The 15056-nt window shown below is 43.8% G+C and overlaps 1 protein-coding gene across 1 annotated transcript in view; it reads right to left on the bottom strand.

The window, feature by feature from the left end:
* The window catches only part of lama5 (laminin, alpha 5), a 360316-nt gene extending 357117 nt beyond the window's left edge, over nucleotides 1-3199 (bottom strand). The window contains exon 1 of the mRNA XM_070896270.1: nucleotides 2894-3199. Within this exon, the coding sequence (XP_070752371.1) occupies nucleotides 2894-3154 (261 nt within the window). The 5' untranslated portion in view covers nucleotides 3155-3199. The remainder of the gene's footprint in view (nucleotides 1-2893) is intronic.
* Nucleotides 3200-15056: the final 11857 nt, after the last annotated feature.

Here is a 15056-nt window from a genome sequence, read left to right as displayed (position 1 = left end):
CATGGAAAATGCACCCGCGATTTTGCAATACGCACTGCCAGTGGGCAAGTAACCTCGGAGCTGACACAGCCTCAGGAAATTAACTCCTCACTGTCCGGGCTTACGCATGAACAATGGCCACTTGGGTAAAGTACATGAGGCTGCAACAAAATAGTCTCTAAAATGAATGACACTATTGTAAAACCGAGTTTTCCTTGCTTCTTTTACAGTGTTGACACCACACTAAGAAACAGGTCTTGCCTTTCATCGGCACCGGAATGGGATTCACCCACATCCTAGTTAGTGTATCTACTTCAGCACCTCCGGAGACACTTCAAACTCCTTGGCGCCTGCTGAGCCCACCAACAAAATTATGGTACCTGTGGCTACATGTTGTGCAAATTAGTTTGGCAATACAACATCCCACAAGTCATTGCATGATTTATCTAGGTAATAATTTGCAGCCTCAGACCAGTTGTAAAGAAGGTTTGTGAAGGAAAATGAATGAGATGAATTAATGCTATTTTTATACAGTCCTTCTGCAGTGATGCAGATGAGAAGCTGCACTGCCTCTTTGAATTGTAGTTTTCAATGAATGCTTCCTAGCTTCCAGTTCCAAAGCAAAATCTTATCTTGAAGGTAGATGCAGGGAATATGTTTTCCCGGGCTAGGGAGTCTAGAACCAGGAGTCACAGTCTCAGAATAAGGGGTCGGCCATTTAGGACTGAGATGAAGAGAAATTTCTTCACTCAGAGGGTGGTGAATCTTTGGAATTCTCCACCACAGAGAGCTGTGGAGGCTCAGTCGTTGGGTATATTCAAGACAGAGATCGATAGATTTTTGGGTATTAAGGGAATCAAGGGATAGGGGGACAGTGCAGGAAAGTGGAGTTGAGGTAGAAGATCAGCTATGATCTCACTGAATGGCAGAGCAGGATCGTGGGGCCAAATGACCTACTCCTGCTGCTATTTCTTATCTTGTGTTCCAGCTATAACCAACACTGGCAGCTTTCTACTTTCTTTTTTGCACCAGTATGGCAACAATCTCGGTCCAACATTAGTATTAATGATGCAGCATAATCTCTCGTCCTGAACCCTATGATACAAATCCCTGACCTGTCATCTACATGCTGTCAGACTACCTGTCTGTTGCATTTCTGGAAGATTTCACAGGGATCGCTCTTCTCACTTTGTGGCTTACATACTATAAGAGAGCACCAGCCGAACTCAAGTATCCGGTTTCAAATTCATTTAGTCACTAAAAGCATCACTCAGTAACATATCCCCGCTGAACTCCCTGACAGATGCAAGATATTGTTTGAAGCATGAGGTGGATCATTATAAAGCACAGCCTCCATTGACACAGCTACACTCTAGCTCTCTGAGAGAGACCTGGAAACAATTGTGAAGCGGATTCTTGTTGCATATTTTAATGCATCATTGAAGAAGTGGAACAGTAGAGTTTTATCCCTTCAAACCTCCTGACAGCAGTGATTCACATTTCCCATTTAATTGCAAAGTAAAGACTCCCATGCATGGGCGGGGGGGGGGGGGGGGGGGGGCATGGCTCGTGTTATCAGGCACGGGAAAGCTTCACAACTTAACTACATTTTCAACAGGGACTGTAACAATCACGTTAGCTCAAACAAGACTTTTTAAATCCCAGTCTTTAAAGTATGAGTCACTGAACTGACTAGTTTGTAAAATACTTAAAAAGAGTAATTCACGATACTGTAAAAATAAGCGTTAGAATTGTCTTTAAAACATCTTCGATGACCAGCTTATTACCGGTAGTAATGTCACTGAAATGGAACACAATCTCCGGATCTATAAACCGTGAGCACAGCAGCCAAAGACACATTTCCATGAAAGGCGAACAAGCTTTGCAGTGGAGGCAACAGAGAGGTTCACATTGTGCAGGTTTGTTTTCGTTTGTGGTCGGTGCTTCAATGGTCGAATGGGCGAGTAAAAGACACGAAAGTGCAGTGCAGTGCTCCCTGGCGACCACGTCTTCAGTGAAATCCAACGCCAGCCTAAATAAGGAAATAGTTTGGCATTCCGAGATTACGGGAGCAGAGTGGCGGAGAGAGAGGAGGGGGTTAATCATATTCCCCAACAACCATCCGGGAAAGGGGGGGTAAATGAAGAGCGGAGTGCCGGAATGAAAAGAACTGGGACACGGATTGTTGATATCAACAAGTTGGGATTTCACCCGAGGGCTCGACCGGCACAGGCACGATGGGCTGAATGGCCTCCTCCTGTTTTGTGTCATTTTATGATTCTAATTTAAGGAGGAGACCTATATTTAAAAGAGTGAAGTTAATATATCTCCCCCCCCCCCACCACCACCACCTCACGTCCAAAACGGCAGCTTGTACTTTTTTTTAAATCCAGATTTCATACATCTTGTGGATTGAACCAGATAATCAGTTAAAGCAGAGATTTAATCTAAAATTTTAAAAAAGAGTTTTACATTCGGTAATAGCCCGGGACAATAGTCCGTCTATAATCTGTGGATTTCAATGAATGGAGATTGAACGATTGTGACACTGATCACTGTGCACTGCAATTTTATAAACTGCAACAAAGTGAAGGATTTCTCATTGGAAGGAACCTGCATTGCCCTCGAGCATTGGGTTGAATCTACCAGTGCACCTTGAGCACACAGAGCAGGTTAATGTCCAGCTGAAGGCTCAACGTGTGCATTGGTGCTGCCTGTGTTTGCCTTCCAGATAAGACAATTAAAACCCCGTTTAATGCAGTAACATTTTGAACTTTGGTAAACACAGGTTGACAGGATTGAAATGCCAGTCTAAACAGTGCGAAACGTCCTTTGTCCGATTAGTGCACAGAACTAGCTCTGTCCCCAACTTAAAGCAAAGTGTGTGTGTCAGAGTTCCCCTTATGTACAATACCTGAATAGTTTGGCTGGGATCGCCGGATACGGGACCCCCGACTAGTTTGCAGTACAGATCCTCGATCGGCCTCCCCGTCTCATCCTCTCCGCAAGTGGCCGTGGCTGTGATCTTCGTCCCTTCCGCCAGATTGAAATAAGGCGGGTGCAAGCTGAAGCCGTTGACTCCGTAACCATAGGTGATAACCTCCTGCGCCGGCAGCAGCTTCAGAATGCAGCAAACGTTCAAAAGCAGCGCCGTGACTTCAGTGTCCCTCGCCATCTTTCCCCAGGGTTTGCTCACTGAACCCTGACTGCGCTCATTGCTGTGGCTGGACTGAGTGAGCCGCCAACATACAGCTCCAACCAAAGCAGGGCTACCTAATCAACTGATGATGCATCAATCACCCTCCCTCCTCCCTCCTCCCTCCCTCTGCCGCAATTACAATGGAGGTTTGTACCTTGGATCTAAATCAGCAAACAGGAGGGCGTTGCTTTCTCTCGCTGCTTTTCTTTCTTTCTCTCTCTCTCTCCCACACACTGAACATGCCTCCTTCCAGTGTCTGAGTTTCACATCATTCACTTTGCAAAAATAAATGTTGTGCTCTTGCCAGTGAAACATCTTCACCCCACCCCCCTCCTCCACAGCAGCACCAACTGCAACAAATAAAATGGAAAAATCTGATCTTATTTGCAACTGATTGCCATGTACCTGCTTACATTGTAATACTCACCTCTTTATATTGGAGGGAACCCACAGGAAATAACATGTGCAAAAGGATTAACGATATAAGGGGCAGGGGCAAAGAGGGATTTGAACTGAATCATATATTTTTTGACATTTAGTGCATTTCCCGCTGTGTAAGGTTACCAGCTGGGCACAAGAATAGAGTACTAGATGTGGAGCTTACAAAGTTACGGGCTCTGTCAATGTGGTATCCTTGGAGGAGGAATGAGTAAGTGTTTGCAATAAGCATCTGTGTTCTTGCTTGTAGTTTTTTCATTCTAAAGATTAGTGCCTGTATTTCAGGTAACTGGTTTATTATTACTGGTTTACTTGTGTGTCAGCTGTGGCTCAGTTGGTCGCACTCTGGCCTCTGAGTCAGAAGGTTGTGGGTGCCACTCTCAGGACTTCAGCACAAAATTCTAGACTAATACACGAATGAGGGAGTGCTGCACTGTTGTAGATGTCATCTTTTGGATAAGCGGTTAAATCGGAGACTCCCGTCTGCTTTCTCAGGTGGATGAAAAAGATCCCATGGCATTATTTTGATGAAGAGCAGGGGAGTTATCCCCGGTGCCCTGGCCAGTATTTATCCCTCAATCAACATAACAAAAACAGATTATCTGGTCATTATCACATTGTTGTTTGTGGGAGCTTGCTGTGTGCAAATTGGCTGCCGCGTTTCCTACATTACAACAGTGACTACACTTCAAAAAAGTACTTCATTGGCTGTAAAGTGCTTTAGGACGTCCTGAGGTCATGAAATGCGCTATATAAATGTAAGTCTTTCATGCTCCATAAATCAGTGCTTATGAATTGTGACCTCTCCCTGCTCCTAACTCCAGAAACCTTGGGGGTCCCTTACAGCATGCTCATCACTTGTTGAAAACAGACAAGTGCTTCCTGGGTTATGACCGCGGTATTTCATAGAGTTACAAACCACAAAAACTTGCATTTATATATAGCGCCGTTAATGTGGTAAAACGTCCCATGGCGTTTCACAGGAGCTGAATGAGACAAAAATTGACACCGAGGCAATGAAAGAGACATTAGGTTAGGTTGAGGCAGGCTTTACAGGATGTGTTAAAGGAGGAGAGAGAGGTGGAGAGGTTTAGGGAGGAAATTCCAGAGTTTAGGGCCCAGACGGCTGAAGGCACGGCCGCCAAAGGTGGAGCGAGGGAAGTGGACAATAGACAAGAGACGAGAGTTGGAGGAAAGCAGTGTTGTCAGAGGATTGTCGGGGTTGGAGAAGGTTACAAAGAGAGGAAGGAGCAAGGCCATGGAGGGATTGGAACACGAGGATGAACATTTTTAAATCTAGGCGCTACTGACTCTTCTCCTTGCTGGCAATTGCCTATTCAAAGTCCAGCATGTGGTTCCTTTTTAAAGGGGCTCAAACAATAAAGACAGCAATGTAATAAAAACAAATTAAAAGGAAACTTAAATTAAATTAAAATTCTATTCCATGGGGTAATGATGCACTCCAGTCCCTCTGGTGCCCTAGGTGTTGCTGGATTGGCAGCCAATGTAAGTCGACAAAGTCAGGGGTGATGGGTGAACAGGACTTGGTGCGAGTTAGAACATGGGCAGCAGAGGTTTGAATTAACTTATTTATGGAGGGTAGAAGATGGGAGGCCAGCCAGGAGAGCAGTGAAATAGTCAAGTCTGGAGGTAACAAAAGCATGCTTAAGGGATTTAACAGCAGATGGACTGAGACTGGAGTGGAGACGGGCGATAGTAGGCGGTCTTTGTGATGAAACAAAAAAGACTGGAAGTACACAGCAGGTGTGTCCGTATTTGATAAAGGATGGCACCCAGAATATTAGTCTGCTTGCTTTTCTCTTTACAGATGCTGAACTTTTCTGTTCCTGTTTCAGTTTCCAGTGCTTGCACTTTTAGTTTTTATTTAAACTTTGCACAGTGGCTAGGGTATGGTAGCATAGGGGTTATGTTACTGGAATACTAATCCAGAGATATGAGTTCAAATGGCAGCGGGGGTAATTTAAATTCAGTTAATTAAATAAATCTGAAATTAAAAAGCTAGTATCAGTATTGCTGACCATGAAACTACCATTTTGTTAGAAAAACCCCAACTGGTTCACTAATATTCTTCAAGGAAGGAAATCTGCCGTCTTTACCAGGTCTGGCTTAGATGTGACTCCAGACCCACAGTAGTGTGGTTGACTCTTAACTGCCCTCTGAAATGGACTAGCAGGCCACTCAGTTGTAACAAACCTCTACAACAAATGGCTCAATTTTCCCCAGTTATCTGCGCCTTTTTTTTGCCTAAATAAAATATCCAACTTTCCCCAAAGTTTCTGCGCCAGCGTAACTCAGTTAGTTACGACTTTTTTGGGGTTTTTTTTATGTCATAGGGGGCGTAACCTGAAGTGTGTGCCAGTTATTCAGATTTACGCAAGTTTGGCCAACTTACATTTTTCCTAGGACAGTGCATGTGACCACTCCTGAAAAACCGTCTGGGCACTTAAGGAAAACCAGCGCACATTAAAAAATTGGTGCAGAAAGATGCCATTGTTTTTATGCGAAGTTTTGGAAGGAGTCAAGAAGACATTAAATATGCATCATGAAGCTTAATTTTTTCACACTTACAACGGAAAAAATGGAAATCTAATACAATGCTTTAATTTTCGATTTTTTTTCAAAGTGCCAGGCCATCACCGAACGTCTCCGCACCGGGCTCAAGGGTCAGAGCCTCGGCCGGCAGAATCGCTCCCTCGTCTGGACACAGGGACTCGGGTTCAAAAGAAGCCCGGGGCGGGGGGTGGGGGTGCTGGATGCTGAGCCCATGTCTGGGCAAGGGAGCAATTCTGCCGGCCGACCCTCGAGCCCAGTGACGAGATGTTCAGTCGGTGATGGGGTGGTACTTTGAAAAAAAAATTAAAGAATTGCATTAGACGTCGTTCTCCCAAATGTCCTCAATGAATACCTTGCTTCCCGTTCTAAGCAAGCCTATTGCGCATGCGCAGATCAGAGGGTGGTCCATACTAGGGTGTTGACCTTGGGGAGAGAAAGAGAGAGAGGAGAGAAGCTTTAACTCCTTGTCCCGCTGTTTTGAGCTTCTTGCAAAGGTACAATTTAATTATGGGGGTAATATTGACAATGTCAGAGCTCGTGCAAGCCTTCTGCATGATGGTGCTGCGGAGGAGACGATTGATTCGATGTCATCGCATGAGGAACCTCAGAGCACATAGGATGATGGGCAGGAGGCCTTACCTCGGGTATATCGAGACGGGCATTCGTACCTGCACCTGAGTGATGCAGATTGTGTGAGAAGGCTGCGTTTCCGCAATGAAGTTGTAACCGAGATCTGTGAGTTAGTAAAAGCAGACCTGCAACCTAGAAGCGTCAGGAGGACTGCTTTGTCAGTTGAAGTGAAGGTTACAGCTGCACTTTCATTCTATGCATCTGGATTGTTCCAGGTCACAACTGGGGATGTGTGCGCCATTTCTCAACATGCAGCACATATCTGCATTCGGCAGGTGACTGCTGCACTATATGCCTGGAGGAATTACTACATTAAGTTCCCCATGACCACCTAAGCAATGCATGAAAGGGCTGTGGGCTTCTCCAGGATTGCTGGCTTCTCAAAGGTACAGGGCTGCATTGATTGTACCCACATCGCCTTGCGAGCACCTTTGGAGGATTCCGAGATGTACAGGAATAGAAAGGGCTTCCACTCTGTTAATGTGCAGCTCATGTCTGACGACATGCATCGCATCATGTCAGTTGATGCGAGATACCCTTCACATAATAATGGAACAAATAATGGAAATTATTCAGTTATAATTTAAAATATATTTTATTCAACATTTTAACACTTGTTTGTACTTAACTTAACTTTCATAATAATATTCTTGTATCAAACTTTAAAGTTTTCAGTTAAGATCACTTACAAACTTTGAGATCACTTACAAAGTCTAAGATCACTTAAAAACTTTTAAACTGGTAAATTTACATAACTTACAAAAAACTTTTAATTTGAGAACAGTTACAACAGTAACAACAATAATAACAGCAGCAAAGAAAGGCTGCACCCATCTCTTCTCCACCTTATTCTAAGACCGCTTGGTCTTGCTGACGCCACTCCTGCCTGCAGGCGATGGTGCAGCTTTTCTCGGGTTGGTACCAAGCTTATTCTTTCGAACATCTTGGGTAATGCGCACTTCTTGATGGGGGGGGGGAGGCAGCCGGTGGAAGGTAATGTGGAAGGCCCAGCTTGGGCCTCTTCAGAGGCTGGTCTGGGGATAGGAGCGGGAGTGGGAGTTGATTCTGTCAATGGTCGCGGGGTCTGAGTGTGTTCCCTTATTGCAGCAGCTAACTCTGACATTCCCTCCCTCATGTGCCCTGACAATGTCTCAACTACCTGTAACATTCCCTCCCTCATGTTCGCCAACAGTGTATCAGCTACCTGTGACATTCCCTCCCTCATGTGCCTGGAGACTGTTCCCATTTCTCGAGAGAGAGAGAGATTGTTGTTACTTATCCCGACAGTCCCGATACCTCATCACCCTCCCCACTGATGGTGTCCAGGAGTGATCATGTAAGGTCAATGCTCTCTGCACTCATTGCCATCATCTGAACCACATGATTTAGATCCTTCCCCTCTTCATCTTGGGTATGGCTCGCTGCATACCACTGGGACCTGCAGCCTCAGACGGTGGGGTCCTGGGTATGCCTTGCTGCGTCCCATGGGACCCGCAGCCTCGGATTGTCGGGCTCTGGGCGTGCCTCGCTGCACCCCACTGGAATCCCCAGCCAGGACTGTGAAAAACCATGGAATGTCCCAACATTCGTACCCCTCAGGAAAGGGCCTGGCACCTCAATGGGCGGCATCAGCATCTCCTCCAGAGCGAGTACAAGAGTGGGGGCTTCATCCATCCCCTCCCCTGCCCCTCCACCTCCACTTCACCATCATGCTCTTTCTCTGGAAGGTAGGATTGGAAGATGTTCTCCTCTTCAGGTTCGTCCACGACTGAATCTTATTCTGCATCGGCTTCAGCCTCGTCAGGGTTGGCCTCAAGTTCTGCAAAATATAACACAACAGACAAATGGTTAGCAGCAGAGGAATGGGCAGGGTGGCATGAGTGGGCTCACACAGCGCAGGCAGCAGGCTCATTTGAAGGACCACGATGAATGATAGCACATGGCATCAACTGAAGCGTAGCTGGCAGAGACATTCCCATGAACCGAAGCATGGCTGGCCCGCGCAGTACTTAACATTTAGCAAGGCTAGACTGTGGAATTTGCAGGACTTACCCTCTCCCTCGAATGTGGGCCCAGTTTGTGCAGTGGTGGATGCTTTTCTCCAGGCAAAACTCATCAAAGCAGCGAACTTGTCTTCCAAGTGTGTCACAGTGGGTGCAGATTTGCCAGGCCTCCTCCTGTTTGAGTTCTTTCCCTTTTGCTGTGTGCCACCTTCCTCTGCAAAGATGAAAATATAACTTTTTAGTGAGGGTGTATTTCTGCTGGGTGGGACATATACAGATGGTCACATTTACAATTGCAATTCCAGTGAATAAATGAAAATATTACTTACACTAACTACTTGACCAAGGTCCTGCCATTTCTTTTTGCACTGGCTGCCAGACCTCAGGGTGATCACCATTGCATAGTAATCTTTTGCAAGTTGGTTCCAGCATTTCTTCATTTCTTCTGGAGAAACTTTTATGTGACCTCCGCTGGGGTCCAGCTTGTGCCACCTAGCCTCAATTATAGTAACCAGTGCAACCACTTCATCCTGTGAGAAATTCTTGATCCTTGAGCCACGTGGCATATTTTATTGCAGCTCCGATTTTTCCACTGAGAATTAAAGTTCCCACACACAATTGACTCTTTAAAAATGGCCGAATGCAGACCAGGACATGCACATCCATAGCAATCGCATATAAAAACGTAATCTTTTTCCCGCGCATGCGCAGAAGGGGAGGCATTGTTTTGTTGTCATATCTCACGAGGTTCCGTGTCAAATTTTGTTTATTAATGCTCTGTGAAGCTCCTTGGGACATTTTATTACGTAAAAGCTGCTATAAAAATACAAGTTGTTGTTACACTCCTGCTGAAAAAACATGTCTATTTACTGCTTTAATTAAAGCTTGGCGGTACGAATTCATCTGACGCATGTGTAGCAACATCTGATTAATTCCTCTGTTCAATATTTTTAGGGATAGAGTTAGGGTTAGATGGATTTTAAAGGAACACAAAAATCATAAACCAAAACTACCAATGCGTTCACAATGGTCGCTTAGTTGTTCCCCAGAGTAAAATACATCAGTGCTTTAATTTTAACACTTTTTGCAAAGCGTATTCTCAATAGAAACTGGTCAAATTCATAGGCAATACCAATTTAGAATGGACAGCTGAATCTCAGGAGGCAACCAGGGAATACAAATGAATTGGATAAATTTATGAGTAGAATAGCAAGTGAAATTTAATAGAGGAGTAAAGTATTTTATACAGGCACCATAAATACTCCACAAATGGTGTTGAAATAGCCACGGGTGAAGTTGAAAGGGATGTAAGGATTTAGTGAACATCGCACATACCCAATCACTGGGCAGCAGCAATTAATAAAGCAAGTAAAATGCTGAACTATAATAGACAAAGTTGTAGAGTACAAGTCAGAGTGATGCTCAAATTTCATTGTGTGCTGGTTGGACCACACCCTGAGTAATGGGTTGAGTCCTGGCCACCAAAGCATTCAAGTTCTGAAGGTAGTTAAGAGAAGAGGTACAAGACTAAGAACATAAGAAATAGGAACAGGAGTAGGCCATATGGCCCCTCGAGCCTGCTCCGCCATTCATAAAGATCAAGGCTGAACTCCTATATCAACTCCACTTTCCCCACCTATCCCCACATTCCTTAAATCCCTTAGTGCCCAAAAATCTATCGACCTCAGTCTTGAATATACTCATCGACTGAGCATCCAAAGATACAACATTTGAACAACTTGTGGGCCCATCAGAGGACTGAGACAAGAGAATCCAGTGCTTTTCAGCCCTTAGGTGTATAAGATAATAAATCGTATTACATCAAACCAGACCATGACTGTTAGACAAGGTAATACAGGTTTAAATTAGTTACAGGTCAATTTAGAACTGATATCAGAAAGTCCTTCACACAAAGAATGATCAATACACAGAATGGACGTCTGGGTAGGACACTGGAGGTAAAACCCTGGAACCATTTAAAATAAAGTTGCATGCATGACGGAGGCACTGTAGGATCCTTCTCAAAAGATGAGGAGCAGTGATGGTTGAATGGCTTTCATTGTCTGTATTTCCCTTGTGATCAAACATTCTCCGATACAACAAGGTTAGATGCAGGTTAAAGGATTCCCTATACTGATGCACAACCTCAGAAACACATTATTGAATACTTCCCATATCAGTAATCTTTGCAGCTGTAATGTATTTGCTTCATGGATTCTTTGTTTATGAATTCGTAGCAACACATTGCTATTAAGAACGAGTTGATTTATTAGCAAAGGTTAACAATCACACTACACATAGTAAAACGTCCCAAGGAATGTTATAAGACAAAACAAATAAATTTGATACCGATCCACCTAAGAAGAAATTAGGGCTTCGGCAAAGAGGTAGGTTTTAAGGAGCATCTTAAAGGAGGAAAGAGAGTTAGAGAGGTAGAGAGGTGTAGGGAGTGAGTTCCAGAGCTTGGGGCCCAGGCAGCTGAAGGCACGGCCACCAATGGTTGAGCGATTATAATCAGGGATGGTCACGAGGGCAGGATTCGAGGAGCGCAGACATCTCGGGGGTTGTGAGGCTGAAGGAGATTTCAGAGATAAGGAGGGGTGAGGCCATGGAGGGTTTTGTAAACAAGGATGAGAATTTTGAAATCAAGGCGTTGCTTAACCAAGAGCCAATGTAGGTCAACGAGACAGAGGTGATGGTGAGCAGGCCTTGGTGATAGTTAGGACACGGCCGAGTTTTGGATGACCTCAACATAAAAACATAAGAAATAGGAGCAGGAGTAGGCGACATGGCCCCTCGAGCTGCTCCGCCATTTAATACGATCATGGCTGATCTGATCATGGACTCAGCTCCATTTCCCTGCCCGCTCTCCATAACCCCTTATCGTTTAAGAAACTGTCTATTTCTGTCTTAAATTTATTCAATGTCTCAGCTTCCACAGCTCTCTGAGGCAGCAAATTCCACAGATCCACAATCCTCAGAGAAGAAATTTCTCCTCATCTCAGTTTTAAATGGGCGGCCCCTTATTTTAAGATCATGCCCTCTAGTTCTAGTCTCCCCTATCAGCGGAAACATCCTCTCTGTGTCCACCTTGTCAAGCCCCCTCATAATCTTATACATTTCGATAAGATCGCCTCTCATTTTTCTGAATTCCAATGAATGGAGGCCCAACCTACTCAACCTTTCCTCATAAGTCAACCCCCTCATCTCTAGAATCAACCTAGTAAACCTTCTCTGAACCGCCTCCAAAGCAAGTATATCCTTTCGTAAATATGGAAACCAAAACTGCACGCAGTATTGCAGGTGTGGCCTCACCAATACCCTGTATAACTGTAGCAAGATTTCCCTGCTTTTATACTCCATCTTCTTTGCAATAAAGGCCAATATTCCATTGGTCTTCCTGATCACTTGCTGTACCTGCATACTGACCTTTTGTGTTTCATGCACAAGTACTCCCAGGTCCCGCTGTACTGCAGCACTTTGCAATCTTTCTCCATTTAAATAATAACTCGCTCTTTGATTTTTTTCTGCCAAAGTGCATGACCTCACACTTTCCAACATTATACTCCATCTGCCAAATTTTTGCCCATTCACTTAGCCTGACTATGTCCTTTTGCAGATTTTGTGTGTCCTCTTCACACATTGCTTTTCCTCCCATCTTTGTATCATTGGCAAACTTGCTACATTACACTCAGTCCCTTTCTCCAAGTCGTTAATATAGATTGTAAATAGTTTGCGTAGGGTAGAATGTGGGAGACCAGCTAGGAGTGTGTTGGAGTAGTCAAGTCTAGAGCAACAAAAATTGTAGTTTCATGCTTCCATTTATTTCAGTGAGGTGAAATGCTGCTAATTTTACAGAAATAAAACCAAGGAGAGGGAAGAATACAGCAATGACTCCAAACATTATTTTGATTTTTCCTTTTATAGATTGTTAAAACTTGCTCAAAACCACCAACCCCCATTGAACAATCACTGCACAATTAAATAATAAATTGCAGAACAACATTCACTGGAGGACTCAATGGATAAGTGCACCATATGAGTAGAAGTCAGTACAGGCAAGGAAGACCCCCAAGTCCAATCCCTAGACTGTGCTGAGTCAACTGGGTTACTACAATTGGGTTTGATGTCCCTCCTCCTTGTTGCTATCCAGTGAATCCGCCTGGAATGCACGTATGGGCGTAATTGGCGTCATGTGCGATGCTACCTGTGGTTGAATAGCCGGTTTGTGCTTACTGTCTATACTCACACAACAACAACTTGCATTTATACAGCGCCTTCAATGTAGTAAAATGTTGCAAGGCACTTCACAGGAGCGTTATCGGACAGAATTTGATACCAAGCCACATAGGACAGGTGACCAAAAGCTTGACCAAAAGAGGTAGGTTTTAAGTAGGAGGAGGAGGAAACATTGTCACTTAGGCAAAATAGCTGTAGGCTTGCGGTGCCCACAGAATCATAACCCAGAATGAGCCACTTTTAGAAGAGAAGGATAGAAAATTTGGGAGGAAAGGGGAACATGATAATGATCCTACTTGTAGGTGCGCAGGTGTAAAGCATTTCAACTACTTTTGCAAGGTAAAAAATAAGTTAGGGCAAAGAACAAAAGTTTTAATTCCTTCTAAAATTGAAGTCCTTCCTCAGCACGAGGCTCGACACAATCATACTTAATAACTATGACATTTCAGCATCAAGCAGTACTGAAACTCAACACCATCACCACAGTTCAGTGACACTAACACAACGGCTGTCTGGCTACCAGCAGAGAGGTGTTATTGTATTCTGGAGCTGCTCTGTATCGTAGAGCTGTGTACATTTCTTATGCAATAATGGTATAAATTTTCAGTCATTAAAATCTGTCAATCTTCCAATGTCAGCCACTCAGTAAAAAATATTCTTAGAATTTGACAGGAGTTATACTTAAAACAGTGAATTCCTGATATGCCGTAACTCACAGTTGGACACTTTGAGTGGAGGCATTTAATATTTACTCATCTTTGTTTTAACAATGTGTCTAACACTTGTTGAAACCAGTAAATTCTACATTTTTATAAACTGACATTTTAAAACTTTTAAGTGAGGTGCCATGGTGCATTGTTCCATATCAAAACAGCCTTAGAAGAATTGATTGCTGATAATGATTATCCTCCAACATGCAGACATGTTGAATCACATTATATCCATTAAATCCACTCAAAGTCCCAGCCGTTGCCTCCTCCCCCTCACTATGTACACTTTTCCTGAAAAATTCAACTGGATATAATGTGATTTAACATATCTGCATGTTGGTGACTAATAGCATCAGGAATCAATTCTTCCAAGGCAGTTTTGTAAGGCAGCAACTTAATTCATGGTATCTCATTTGGAAGTTTATAAAATAAATGTTATATTTAAATGTTGCTTGCATTTGCATTCATCTTTTTCTTATTGTAGTCAAGGTTAAATAAAATAGTGTACTATGCTAGAGATACCCATCACAGGAACATAGGAATGGGTGTAGGGCATTTAGCCCCTCGAGCCCATTCCGCCATTCAATGAGATTAAGGCTGATTTATGACCCAACTCCTTTAGTGGCCTAGGCCTCAGGCTCTGGAATTACCTCCTTAAACCTCCGCCACTTCACCTCCTTTGGGACCCTTCATAAAACCGCTGACCAAGCTGTTGGGCACTCCTGCTAACATCTCCTTTGGCTTCATATCCATTTTATTTGAATATATCTCTGTAAAATGCTTTGGGTCTTTTTTCTACATTAAAGGCACTACATAAATTAAAGTTGTTACTGTTGTTGTAATATTGGGGAAGTGGCTGAAACACAAGGCGCAATATCTTGAGTAACAATTATTACACATCGTTTCTTGTGTAAGATTAAGAGCTCAATTTTCCCCGGTCATTTGCACCGTTTTTTTGGCGCGCACAGTTTTTTTGGCGTATTTATTTTTTTCAAAGTATTTCCCCTGCGTTCTGCGCCAGCACAACAGGTTTAGTTCCGATTTTTCTAGGGCAGTTTTTTTTTTAACGTCATGTCTGCGCGTTTTTTTCAATTGTTCGCAATTTGGCCAACATTTTTTTCTCTTAGGTCGGTGTATCTGGCCACTCCTGAAAAACCTTCTGGTGAGTTAAGAAAACCAGCGCACATTCACAAATCTGCGCTGAAAGACGCCATTGTTTTTAAATCGAAGATTTTGGAGGGAGCCAAGGGCAGCATGGAGGCATGCCACTACAAGGTACAGCGG

Source organism: Pristiophorus japonicus, chromosome 12 (assembly GCF_044704955.1).
Source record: "Pristiophorus japonicus isolate sPriJap1 chromosome 12, sPriJap1.hap1, whole genome shotgun sequence".
Taxonomy (NCBI): domain Eukaryota; kingdom Metazoa; phylum Chordata; class Chondrichthyes; family Pristiophoridae; genus Pristiophorus; species Pristiophorus japonicus.
Note: the sequence above shows the minus strand (reverse complement) of the source record. Positions and strands in the feature narration are given on the sequence as shown.